This window comes from Triturus cristatus, chromosome 11, assembly GCF_964204655.1.
Source record: "Triturus cristatus chromosome 11, aTriCri1.1, whole genome shotgun sequence".
Taxonomy (NCBI): domain Eukaryota; kingdom Metazoa; phylum Chordata; class Amphibia; order Caudata; family Salamandridae; genus Triturus; species Triturus cristatus.
The window spans coordinates 907682283-907696236 of record NC_140594.1 but is presented as its reverse complement, the minus strand read 5'-3'; the positions used below and the strand labels follow the sequence as shown (position 1 = coordinate 907696236).

At 43.1% G+C, this 13954-nt stretch overlaps 1 protein-coding gene across 2 annotated transcripts in view; it reads left to right on the top strand.

Annotated features, from left to right (window-relative positions):
• The first annotated feature begins 264 nt into the window (after positions 1–264).
• ARHGEF26 (Rho guanine nucleotide exchange factor 26) overlaps positions 265–13954 on the top strand; it is a 380265-nt gene continuing 366575 nt past the window's right edge. Inside the window, exons 1-2 of one of the 2 annotated variants that reach the window (XM_085634821.1) lie at positions 265–629; positions 4018–5196. In XM_085634821.1, the coding sequence (XP_085490947.1) occupies positions 4075–5196 (1122 nt within the window). In that variant the 5' untranslated portion in view covers positions 265–629; positions 4018–4074. Of the gene's footprint in view, positions 664–4017; positions 5197–13954 lie in introns of both variants that reach the window. The other variant, XM_085634822.1, reaches the window with a different exon arrangement.

Genomic DNA, 13954 nt, shown 5'->3' with positions numbered 1-13954 from the left:
AATACAGCTTTTGTCACTCACTCGGGTTACCCACCAGAAAGTTCTCTTGACACCGTTTTACTAAACTGTCTGTCTTGAACACAAAAATGTGTGGAACGAAGAGCACACATATTTTTTTTAAAAAGTCGTTAACGTGAAGAAAAATTGTAAACAAGCCGAGACTGGAGCACATTCCGTCCTCAGCTGCAGCCGGAGCGGGATGTGAGCTTCCCCGCTCTGCCGCGGCGGGGCGCTGCTTCCTCTCTTAGGTGTGAAACGCAGGCTGAGTTCCCGGCGCTGCAGAGCCGAGCTGGTGACAGTCGCCGCTTTCACGGGCCACACTAGAGCACCGCGGGGAGGGGACGAGTGCGGGCTTCACTCGCAGTAGACTGAGTTACACTTTTCGTGTACTGTGAAGTGAGGAAACACCGAGACGGCGCCGTGTCACTCGGAGCACGACTGCTGAACACTTTCTACGTTCTGGGCTGAACTCTCCTATCTCCCCGCGACCCGTGCGATGCTTCCCGTAGGGTCCTGCTGCGGGTCAACAGGTGGAGGAGAGCCCGTGGGACTGAAGCGGGATCCGGCTGGCACTGCATGGATCCTCTCACGAGCTTAGACCCACCAGAATGTACGACCATCCCCGGGAGGTAAGACGAGACCGCGACGCCTGCCACTTCCCCGGTGGGTACAGGGGGAACCCTGCGCAATCCTCGTCTCCACTGCGCCTCCCCCCCCCCCCACCCCCCCCAGTCCTCTCACAACCTGCCCGCAAGCGCGATAGACTGTGCCACGAAGCCTGCATGCTGTAGCGTAGACTGCCTGTCTCTACTCGCACCCTACTACACACCCTCGCGATCCACGCATACTACCAACCACCCCACACCTGCCACTCTGTGGGGTTCCCAAAGCTTGACCTCAGCTAACAATGTGGGGATTTACATTGCACTTGAGAGCAAGTGATATAAGTCCGGGAAGGACAAATATTACACATCAGTTGTGGGGAACTGGTGAGAGTCGACTTACAAACTAGTTGGCAGCTCTGCTTATGTGTTCAGAAGCCACAACAAACCCCGCTGACATTCCGAAGGGAAATCCATCTCCAGGGGAGACATAACCCACACCCCCGGCAGGTGGGAGTCTCGGCAGCCGCTCCCACGCCGCTTTCTCTAAGTTTAAGTCCACGTCCTCCATGTACACGTACGTGTGTGTGTATAAACATCAATATATACGTTTTTGTTCTCAATTATTCATTTATTTATTTATTCATTGTATTCTTTCTCTCTCTCTTCAGCACTCTCCACGTTTCTTTATAGTCTGCATTTATTTCTGACCCTTCCTCTACCGCCCTGCCTCGCCCTGCATGGTGTCCCCACTGCTTGGTTGCAACTTTGATGTCACGCCCAATGTCCTGATATTCCGAATAATGCTTGTTGTTGCCAGACCCTGAATGTGCCCACTGTTCTTTTGTGCTTACGATTTAATTTCTACACCTGTTTAATGTCCATGCTTATTGTAAAGTATTTCTCCGACATTCTACTATGAAGAGGTTGCATGACGCAATATCGATTATCACAAGATGTCCTGAATGAATGAATATGAGCTGCTTTACAAACACTGCTCTTACATTTCTGTGTGTATATATATATATATATATATATATATACGGTCGCCAGTAGATAGTTATAGTTAGGACCGTGTTTCCATAGGAAATCTGAAAATTCTATTTTGAATAACTTTGGCGCCGGTTGACGAATCCTCGCGAAATTTTCAAAACTAATGGGGCGCTACGCTCCGCTCCAACCCTGAAAGTCTCGGGGTGATTCGTCAAGCGGGGGCTGAGAAAAAAGGGGGGTCCCAAAACGCGTTTTCCCCATGCATTTTTCCATAGCACCTTTAGTCCGAGCTACAGCCCGAACGGCTGAACAGAATTATGTGAAATTTGGCAGAGAGGTAGCCCTCAGGTCAGGGATGTGCCTTTTGCAGGTCTTGTGTAAATCTGTTCAGTATTTCCTGAGAAAATAGCATTTAAATCAATATATATATCTGTGGGCGCGCTCCGTGCGCTTACGGTAAGCTTACCGTACGCGTACGGTGCCGTGCGCGAGCGCGATTCTGATTGGTTGTTAGATCAAAGTAAACATTCGAATCGGTCGAAACCAGGAAGTATCGGCCGCCATTTTCTGTCTCTCGCACTGAAAAAAAAAGGTTGATAACATGAAAAGGGGGCAACGAAGAGAGTTGCAGACCCCCTAGCGTTCGTCAGGGGGTTCACGAAGGACCAAAAAGTATAAAAAATGAATTTAATAATTTAAAAAAAAAAAACGCGGGGTGCGCGTACGGTAAGCTTACCGTACGCGTACGGTAAAAAAAAAAAAAAAAAAAAAAAGAATTAACAATCACATTTAATATATAAATCTAAGGACCCCCAAGAGAGAAAAAAACAATTGATATTTTGTAAAAAATGGCGAGGCGTGCACGGTACGAAATGCGCAACGTGGGCGCTCGGTGCGCAAAGCGCACCGAGTGCCCACAGCGCGCGCACGGTGCGCTTCGCGCACCGTGCGTGCAAAAATTAAAAATAAATACATAACTTAGCATTTAAAAAAACATACAAATTCACTGAAAAAACCATAGGTTTCACACACGTTATAGTTAGGAATTAGCATTTAAAAAACCTTGCAAATTCACTGAAAAAACCATAGGTTTCACACATGTTATAGTTAGCTGTACATTTCACTCGTAAAAAACCAATGAAATTCCACGTTATAGTTAGATCAGGTAACTATAACTTGCGCAACCGCAATCCACAATGTGTCATTTGAGATGTCATCATTGATGTGATGAGTGATGTCACTGACCATGTCATGAGTGATGTAATATGTGACGTCATCAGCAGTGGATTGCGGTCGCGCAAGTTATAGTTACCTGATCTAACTATAACGTGGAATTTCATTGTTTTTTTACGAGTGAAATGTACAGCTAACTATAACATGTGTGAAACCTATGGTTTTTTCAGTGAATATATATATATATATATATATATATATATATATATATCATCATCAAATTGTGCAGGTTCAATGATAGTAAATCTGTACTTACCTATATAGCTCGACATTGTGGTAAGAGACCCAATGCGCTCACACATCTCAGTTACTCTTAGTAGTCATGTGGACCACGCCGGTCACTTTGCTGGCACAGTGAAGAGTGGGTGTTGCCCTGAAACCACTGTAGCATTGGAGTGAGGGCGCTGAAGCATCTTTTAGTGAATGAGATTGATAGCTAGAAGAAAGAGCTATTGATGAGTTTGTCAGTTAAATAGCCTTTTAGCAGTGAACTGAAGAGACCATCATAGTGAAAAAACGAACTACCCCCCAAAAACATACATCCCACAGTAAAGTTCTTTGCAAAAATAAAAACTGTTGCTTCTTAATTCAACAATATGCTTACAGTTGGGCCAGTGCAAAGCCCAGAGGAATCCTTATATTTGACTGTCAGGGAACACGTTTCTACTGAAAGTTCATAAATGTTATTTAGAAAAGTTGGTTACCCTTTTTAGAACAACTTGATTCTAAGCAGTTAGCTCAGGTCTCACCATCCAGGGCCGGACTGGGAACCAAAACCGGCCCTGGCAAAGTGCTCGGCCGCCCAATCCCCCCCCCCCCCCCCCCTTCCCCCCAGGGGTGCTGCCCGAGCACTTTGCCAGGCCCGGTTTTCGGCCGATTTTGTTACAGGTCCGATTTTGCAGCCCTGTAACAAAAACGGCCCCCAGTGGCACAAAACCGGCCCCCACCCCTGAGGCGCACCGGGGGATTGCCCGGTGCCTGCTACGGCCAGTCCGGCCCTGTCACCATCGGAGGTCGGAAAGGACGCACAGATTGCCTCCAAAATGATCAAATGTGGACATATTTCCAAGGGAGGCTGCTGCAAAGGCATCTTTGGTGACAGACATTTATGGCTTCAGCCTATTCCATTTATTGTATTATTCTCTTACCCAATTTTGTGTGACAACATTAACACTGTTTCTTTCATTAGAGTTGAAGAAGTTCCCCGGACTTTTTCCTGGTTTTTCGGTGTCACTGGAGCAACATTATGGATGGCAGATGTGAGGTGGATTTTACCAACAATAATGTGAAACTGTTTCCCATGTGGCAGAGATCGACCACACATAACCCACTGGAGGAGGGGGTATACCGCAGCCTGGTCTCCAAGCCAAGACCACAATCCTATCAAAGTCCTGAAGGAGTACTAGTGACAGACTTCCCCCTGGAAGACAGGCGCTGCTTTACAGTGACCCAGCCTGCAGAGAAGATCTTGACCTCTCCAGACAGCAGGCGGCTTCGAAGAGGGCTCTTCCAGTCCAGCTCCAGTCTGGGATCAACGCCAAACGGAAAGAGCCCGCCGTCGTCTCCAGAAGGCAGTGCTGGCAGCCCACATGTTTTCGGTCAGCCTCTTCAGCATCTGAAAGTGGTTTCCAACAATTCTATCAGTTTCACAACTAATGGGACTGCCTGTTCTCCAGACCACAGACTTACCCGTTCACAGCGGGTTTCAAACCAGTCGATGGTTACATCAGAGCCGGAACAGATTGTTTTCAGTTCAAGTCCAAGTCACTTGCCAAATGGAACCATTTCATCAACTGAAAATAATAACAACATTCAAGTGCATTCCAAGCAATTTTTTAGTGACAGACAAACCTCTTCTTTCTGCTCGTCACCTGTTTCTCGAAAGACTTACCCGGAGCATAAAACGGACCTCCAGAGATCAAAGTCCAACCCAATTCCAATGAGCGAACAACAGTCAGTAGTCTTAAGTACACATAGTGAAGCGGCTTATAGGGTTGGACTGCAACAGATCATCCCCAAAGGGCTAGCGTCTGCAATTAAGATCACTAATAAAGTACACAGTCATAATAATCTAAATGAGGAACCCGCTAACAGAAACCGCAAGGTCCGCAGTATGGTTGAAACAAGATCCCCGTCTTTGGCGGCGGCTCCTGAGGGAGACACAGACCCGGATTCTGATTTTGACAGTCTCTGTATGCTGAGGCGCGGCCTGAGGTCAACGTCCTATCGCAGAGCGGTGGTTAGCGGCATTGACTTCGGCGACACCGCCAATGTGAAAAAGAATAGTCGAATGTCTCAGCCGAACCTTAAAGCAGTTGTGGAAGAGAAGGAGAAGTTTTCGAGTTTAGGAAGACTAAAGCTGAGAAAGGTAATAACTATATATCACCATGCGCTCTCACCTGTGTATGCTGGTGTTTGTTTAAAATATACAAGCTTCTGACAAATTGTATATGATGATGAAACTAGCGCCAAGCCATTTGCAAATCTACTGTGTGGTAAATGTTTACCTGTTTCTATAGCAAACTTTTAGTCTGAATCAAGTGCAAAGTAAATGTGGATTACACTTTCTTTTCAAAATGTGTGCATTTTGGTGTCTCCAAATTCATATTTTCACTTTTCAAAGTGTATCAAATGTACGCACTTGGCATATGAATAATTTGTCGGTGGGTAGCACAATATTTATATCAGACGTTGCTTTCGCAATATTATGGTGCCATACCTTCTAAGCGAACCACAACCATCCTACTCCTACTCTTATACAACTAGTTATGAATCCCATCAAATATGTCTGCCACAAGGCACACTTAGTCAATCACTGTTGGGTGGGAATGTGAGCAGGAGTGCTAGCATTGATGAAGAATTCCCAATGAAGCCCCAATGTGTCTTTAACCCAGATATCTTATTGATTTGCCCGGGCTGTGCGAATGTTTGCAAGGCCAGGGTGGTTGGTGGTTTTGTTCTGACAGCCTCAAGTACAGTTAAGTACATTGATATATTTAGTATCCTTTAAATGCCTAGTTCATTGCAGTCTTTTTGGCAGTGTTAAAGCTGGAAGAATATCATTAAACCCTTCCAGGTGGCGGGGAGTGTTTTTATCTTGTTTTTTTTTTTTTTTTTAATCGTTCAAAGAATTTTCAAGCAATATCAAGCAAAGAGCCGTTTTAAGTGAGAAAACACACTGGCTCAGGCTCGTTTAAAAAGGAAAAATAATACATTGCTGCATTGAATGAAGCTTGATAACAACGGTATTTGAAGTGTGGACAAGTTTATAAGAACAGTTTGCTCAGATTTGACCTGGGATTTGAACTGTGAAGTTAAGAACAGAATGTAATTAAGTGATATACATCGACTTCTAGCTACTTGCCAGCACTGGAAGCCACAATAAGAACTGTACGTTGATATATTTGGAGATTTCCCCTTCTACAAATAGTTTTGGACTTCTGTCCCCTTCAGTTGCTGATTGTTGTCTGCGTCCAGGTCAGCCCTCCGCTTAAGTACGCCATGATAGTCAAGAGTCCCACGATAGATGTCTCTTATGAGAGTCGATAGTATTCCCTGCTACCTAGATAGTGGTCTCCGATTGATCTTTCTTGTAGTTTGGTCATTGGGTGATTGCCCAGGTGACTACACTTTGACCCTCTTGGTAAACAAATCAATCCATCTTTCTGGCTATCCAGGACAAGGCCGAGCTTCCAGTGCATGTTTTTGGGCCATATTAATGAATGTCAGGGCACATCTGGAAATATCAACACTTCTGTTATAATAATACTACTACTAATATTTTATGTTAGCACTTCAAACGAAATGTCTGCCCTTTCTAAGCACCCTATATAGCAGTTGCTGTTATTACCAGATTTAATAGTACTCAATTTACCATCTTTCTATGGACGGTGGGCTGAGCTGACCCTTGATGTGCACAGCACAGCCTTTTTTTCCAGCAGCAGCCATTAAGCTCATTGAGATACTCACAGGGCCGGCTTTAGCACTGGTGGCACCCTGTGCGACAATGTTTGTTGGCGCCCCCCACGGATTCCCTCACTACCACCCTTTAACAGTGCCCACTCAAGTCTCCATAACCACTCTCTCTCAGATGTATTTATTTAGTTATATAGTGCCACCTATACCAGCCTAGGGCGTCAGAGCACTTTTCAGCACACACACATTACACAGAGACAATCAAGCATATGTGTGTAAATCAGTGTATAGGAAATGTTACATAAGCCTGAAGACTACAAGGTGAGTCACATGTCAATCATACTGGTAGACAGTATAGTTTAAGAGTGCTTGGTCTGAAAAAGCACAAACTCAGACGTTAAAACATAACCCCATGGTTGGGGGTTACATTTAATAACAAGGAGTTTTTTTTTTTTACAGAAATGAACCCTTTTTGAAACACTAGAATAAGGAAAGATGGAGGAAAAACCATAATGCTCCAATATATATATGCAGTTTGCATGCAGCTCCTTGATGACAGTTATAAGCTCACTGGTCCATGTTGATTTTAACGCCTACCATGCTAGTAACAAAAGGATCTCTCTGACAAAAGCACTGACCTATTTAAACTATATGCACTTTTTGATCTGCATGGTACACATTCTTTGCAGTATGCATATTAACCCTCTGTGCTACCATAAAATGAGGAAAAACTTCCACTAGGCAAAACTCCTTCTCTCTTCAGGAAGAACATTAATTACCAGAGTTATTTTGACATTTTTATTGTTAAGTTAAAATTTCCGGAGGCCAGAAATGCAGCAGCAGGTGCTTTTTAAACAATAAAATACTTTCAAACAGGTGCCCCCTCTAGGAGTCAGCACCCGGTGCGGTGGCACCGGTTGCACCGCCCTAGAGCCGGCCCTGGATACTCATCTGGCTAACATCTGTAATCATTTGCTTATTTCATGGTATACTTGGTCACACTCAAGATACTTTACATGGTTATAGTTTACTAGGATCTCTCTTATCTTATCAAACTGCTCACGGACATCATGTGTAGAATGTGGATCTCTTGCCTCCTCTATGTTTAGATTTTTCACCAACAACCCAATTTGGGTTCCCTTGGCAGACCACCTCCTGACTCCCTTATACTATGTTCCCTCTACCTTTTGTATCCTGAATTATCAAGTGACCTCTCCTCGCTGGATTTTCGGGCAAATATTACTTCCAAAGTAGCATCTCTAGGCACTCAAGAACCGTCCTGCATGCTAGAGCTCTTGTGGAGAGCTCCTGCAGATGCCTCAGTTGCCCCCTTACTTGACGACAGTTTCACTGCTTGCTAACCTCGATATATACATTTAGCAACAATAGTACTCCCAAATCTCAGTGAATTTAATGCTGCATCAGCAGTGTTATTTCCCACACCCACATGTCTACCCCTGAAAACAATATTATTCCTAACACATTCGAAAACAAATTTCCCTAGCTCCTTCAACACATGCTCACCCCTTCCGATATGACTTTTCAGTACTGCTACTATCACGAACATCTGCCATATTGAACCCACCTTCCTATTTGCCAGTCCTCCCACCCAAAAACAAAAAGCCATCACCAGAGGAACAAATCCAGAGATGCAGTTCTATCCATAATGCAGTTGTGTCTCCAAGAAGCACCTAAAAATTCCATTACAATCCTAAATATGGTGCTGCATCCAAAATATATTTCTGCTCCACTCCAACCCATGTTTATGCCCCCGAGATAGGACCTGTAAACCTTCAAATCCACTCTCCCATCTACAGCGGATATTCATGTGGAGTTACAACCAAGCTACCTTTCTCAAGTCCTTCTTGTCCACCTTAAGTTCCTTGCAACAATTTCAACATTGTAAATACTTTCTCTTTGGGCAGCATCAGCACCATCCCCGCTGAATAAAACCCCCCAATAATCTTGACCTTCCACTTTCTCAGGTGTCAACGGCTCCACCACCTTACACCCACCCTATGATCATTCTTCAGTGACCTACCACTCTCGCCTCCTTCTTCCTACAAACAGGAAATCATCCAAATAGCGATTTACATTCTCTGATCACCGTCATAAAATCCTACGACTGCATTTTTAGCAATGCGAGTAACAATATTACTAAACAATAAGCATCTGCTTTTTCTATAAAAGTGTTTTAATGGCACCAGTATTAACACATTATTTGAATTCCCAGACAAGGGTTTTAGTTTCTCTGAATGTAATTACATATGGATACCACTGTAATATGTCATGTTCTGCTATTTTCTTTTTTAATATGTAAAAACACATTATCACACCTTTAAATTGTGTAAAACCTTAACTAGACTCTCACACAGGACTTCTTCCTCTGTTACTCTACATACAATGTTTTGCATGGCCGGTGGACAGGGTGCATCATTTGGGCATAACTAGGGGAAGCAATAGTTGCTCTGTGCTGCTGTCAGCATCCCTTGGAGATTGCTTTGCAGTGTCTGTAGTTGAACTGGTCTGACTACTGACTTATTTAAAGTAAAAGTTGCTTTGGGTTTGCCTTTTGCTAATTGTAGTTGTGTATGTTGACCTGGTTATTAATCATGTTTAATTACAGAGTGCAGCCTAAAGTGATCAGTGATGTTTAAAAAGAAAAGTCAAATATCGGTCTTGAGGCTAAATGTCGTGTGATGTAATTTCCTATGCTCTTATGAAAGGTTTAATGTCATAACACCTCAATTCTGCTACATCTGTGATTTTAATGAAATTACGCCACTGTGTGCATGCGCATTTGTATAGTTTTATGATACATGGGATTCTGCAGTCCCTGTGTAAACTTTAGTCTCTAATTTCTTAATAATCGATGACTTGTGACGCACACAGTCGCCAATTATAAAGAAAAGACATCAAAACTCGACCATTATAAGTTTTTACGGTGAGTTCTGACATCACAGTGCCTGCTGCTACAGCCAGCAGCTGAGGTAAAAGGCAGACCCGCCAAGGAGCATAATGGATGCAGCTGTTTAAAGCAACTAAAACAGAACATTGCTTTTCTTTTTTCTGCTCTATTTTAATATCTTACAATGACCAGCAGAGAGAATGTGTTTATTTTTTGCACTCTTTCCATAGAGAAAAGCTAGAATCGTTTTAAATGTATCTACACATCCCGAGCTACTGTAGCTGTTTTCTTTTTGTAAACAAAAACTGACTTGTGTGGAGCTGTTTCTTAATACCTGTTTGCAACTAATATCTAAGAGGTTTTTGATGTGTTTAATCTTGCAGTGGAGGTTTTATATGTATTCTTCATGTTTGCAAACATGCTGCCTCTTTCACGTGAAAAAGCGATGCACCTAGGTTTTAAATAGTTTGTGGGAAAGGTGGAAGTGTTTCCATGTATTATAAGGGTTAAATTACCAACAGGCGTACACGATAAGGATTTTGCAAATCATTACGGAGGTCCATAACCCTCTAAAGTTACTCAACCTTTGGCCTCGTTCCTCTATACGGCTATGGAACTCATTGGTGACTTGCATTATCCTAATAATGCACATCAGGGGGTACTTTATTCCTTATATAATGCATGGAAGTTACAATCCCATTATCATTATAAAAAAAACTCTCTAATTTCCTTATTACAGTTGAACTGTGACGTGTCGAGTAATAAAGGAAGAGGTGTGGCACTGCGGCCAGGGCGACTGACTCCGGAATCTGGGGATCGCGGTTCGATCCCCGGCGCCGGCAGCAGATTAGCCCAGCACCATGTGACTCGGGGCAATAGCTTGCTTAATCTTCCCGAGGGCCCCCAGCGCCTAGAGACCCTTATGTATGATTGTTCGCGCTTTACAAATGTGGATTATTATTATAATGAAATGACGTAACGGCTCAGCTGTAAGAACATACTAGAGGGCGGATTTATCATTATATTATAGAGTGCAGCAAGCCACCTTGCTGCGCGGTGTGAAAGGACAGGAATGCACAGTGTTTATCATGATAATTTGCATTTCTGTCTATTCCTGACGCACAATATGCTGCCTAGCGCCAATGCAAGCACCCTTGCGCTGTGGTGCAAGGATGCCTGTGTTGCAGACAGGATTGTTTTTGTGCAGGAAGGGGCACCTTCCTGCGCAAAAACAATCCTCCGAGACATTGGCCTCTTTCTATGTGTGCTGCAGAATGCAGCACACATAGAAAGAGGAAATAACAAGGAGTACTAAAGATATTTTTCATTGTTACACCTCACTTGGGGAGGCGTAGCATTTTGGCACATTACCAGGTTTATCAGTAATGGTAAATCTGGGAATGCACCTAAATCCATGGGAGGTTGAGTGGCAACACCCACACTCCACCCATGAAACGCCTCCCTGGGGCAGAGTAATGCAAAGCAGATATTTTCACTGCGTTTCTTCAATCTAGATTTATTAACCCATGCAGGGTCACGCCAGGTGGCCTTGCGTGGCTTGATAAATCTCACTTAGTATTTGCACAAGGGCGACGCCACACAATGACAAATCTGCCCTTAAAGTGGAATTGTGATGGCATAACAGTCCCCTCAGAGGCAGCAGCTATGGTGAAAGGGAGATTACAGCTGCAGTTTAAGCATGGGAAAAGAGAATGGGGTCTTGTTCTACTGGTTTGTATTTCTAAACTGAAGAGATTTCAGCATAAAAGAGATGTTTATGTCAACATATTTATGTTTTCCCAAGGTAGATCATTACAGGAATTCTATAATTTCTGCATGTTTCTACACTTTCTGTCCCATAGCATTTTTAAATCTGACTTACATTAAACTGATTCAAAAATCTTTTTGCAACACTGATATTGGTATGTTTATTTTGCATTACAGATTCAACTCGTATTCTTCTTGTCTACAAATATAATACATCTTTTATGTTAAAAATCAAGGCCCCATAGAGTCACATGGTTTGTGGAAAGTGCAATGATGTGACCTTGTAATATAAGGAATAAAAGACCCTCTAATGTTCGCTGAAAGGTTATTGCAAGTCACCTTGGAGTTTCAGTACCTTATAAAGAAACTTGGCTTTATTTATCTATAGTAACAACAAGACAAAATAGGGGGAGGTCCAAGGGAACGATTTTATAGACCTGCAGGTTGTGTATCCCTCAATTTTAAACACTATAAACACTGAATCAACCTGGGTCTGGTGCTGTGTCAACAAAAAGAACAAGAGAAAGTATACCTAACTAGTCTGACATCTCTTGTTAATAGAGAACCCTTCTAGGAACAGAACCCATCAATCACAGAGGAGTAGTGTATTTGTCATCATTTGGGTCTGTATGTCTCGATACAACGCACCAAGTCCTGATGGAGCGACCTGGTGACGTATAAAGAGAAATGGCATACAAGGGTTGCTGTCAGATCTCCAATAATATCAGAAGTATGGTGAGCCCTCTAGTTTGTGAAAGGGGTCCTAAAAGTGCAGCACTAAATCATAAAGGTGACGATAAAAATGGCTAGTGGAACTCAAATGTGCTTTAATCGGTAGAGTGCCTCTGCCATCGTTAAAAAGCAATATGGCAATTTAGCATAAATAATTTGTCATTATGCTCAATGTCCATAGTAATCTGGTCGACATGTTTCTGCCCAATTAGATCTACACAGTATCGGGGGCATTCATCAGGACCTTAAATGCTGCTACTATGTGAAAAAGTGTATCAAATCAAAGTAAAAAATTCACAGACAATCCTACCGCACCGGTCAACTCTACAGATATCGAAACCGGATACCTAGGAAAACAAAAAGACGAATAAGGAATACAATCATCCTGGGTTTTGTATGAAACAGCAAAAAAGCAGTCTTTATCAAATGACATCAACAGAAGCACGTACTAATGCTTCACAGCATCTAATAGTGTATTAAATTGCACTTACCCAACTATTTTGGGTGATACCCTCACCTCAACCTGGTCCGTACTCAGGGAAAAGGGGCCCCGCTCTAGTAAAAGGGAAGACAAAATGAAAGGCTGTTGATTGACATGCCTAAGATGTATCTCCCCATTAAAAAAGGCTAAAAAGATATAGGCAACGTCCAAGTACTAACAAAAAGCATGTGGACAATGGCATCATGGTCATGATCAAAGTAGTAGCTCATCCTGAAACTGTATATCAGGTCAGAGAGCTCAAGGATGTGAAGTGATTCTACAAAGAAACAGGTCTTGTTACAGAGTCAATCACGTGTGACAAAACATTGTACTTTTACCTAGAGTGAAGGGTCACCCGCGTATTATGAATAACAACAACCATCTGAATCTTTAGACAGATGGAACTTGATAGAGTGGATAATCGCTCACAAGGTCAAATTAGAACCCAGACAGGCATGACACAAAAGAAAGAAAGAGAGGTTAGCGCTGCACTTACCTATCCGTCGGTACCCCGGGGCGGTCTTTGAGTAAAGACCGGAGGTACCGGCAAGAAAGTTTCAACGTGCTTTATAGTAAGAGAACCTCAATTGGTTGCAGCTGCGTCTGCTCCTCATGGTGGCCAAAAGAGTGCCTGTTGCGTTGTAGACCGGCACGCATGTGTAGAGAAAGACCCAAGCCGAGGAAAGAACTAAAACAGAGTGCGCATGTGTGAATTTATCCGCTAGTCTGCTTTTGCCCAATGCGCATGTGCCAACCTATCTACACTAATCTAATACAGCTCCTTAATCGCAGAGGGGCTCGTAAGAGACTCATCATCACACGTACACATGAGAATAAAAGTATTAGATACTACAAAAATACTCTGAATCAGCTATCAAATTGACATGTGTCACAGGTCATAACAACAGCCAAGGGATATCATCATTAAGCCCCATAACATCAGAATGTAATCGGTAAACCCATTTCTGTTCTCTACATAAGAGAAACCGTTGGACATCTACGATGTGTGGGGGAATGTAAGGTTGTTCAAGGATAACCCAATGTAAATCAGTATCTTTATGGCCTGCTGTGATAAAATGACTAGTGAGTTTAGTAGCACTTTTCTTGCACCGTATAGTGCTCTTATGTTCTGAGATCCTCAGCTTAATCTTTCGAGAGGTCATCCCCACATAGTTTTTTCCGCAAGGACACTTTATCAAGTAGATAACCCTGTCACTGTTGCAATTGGTATGTTTATTAAGAATCCACGGTCTACTCGTGCCGATGTTAACTTCCGTTGTGTGCGAGGTCTGAGGGCACACTGAACAGTTCCCACAGGGGAAG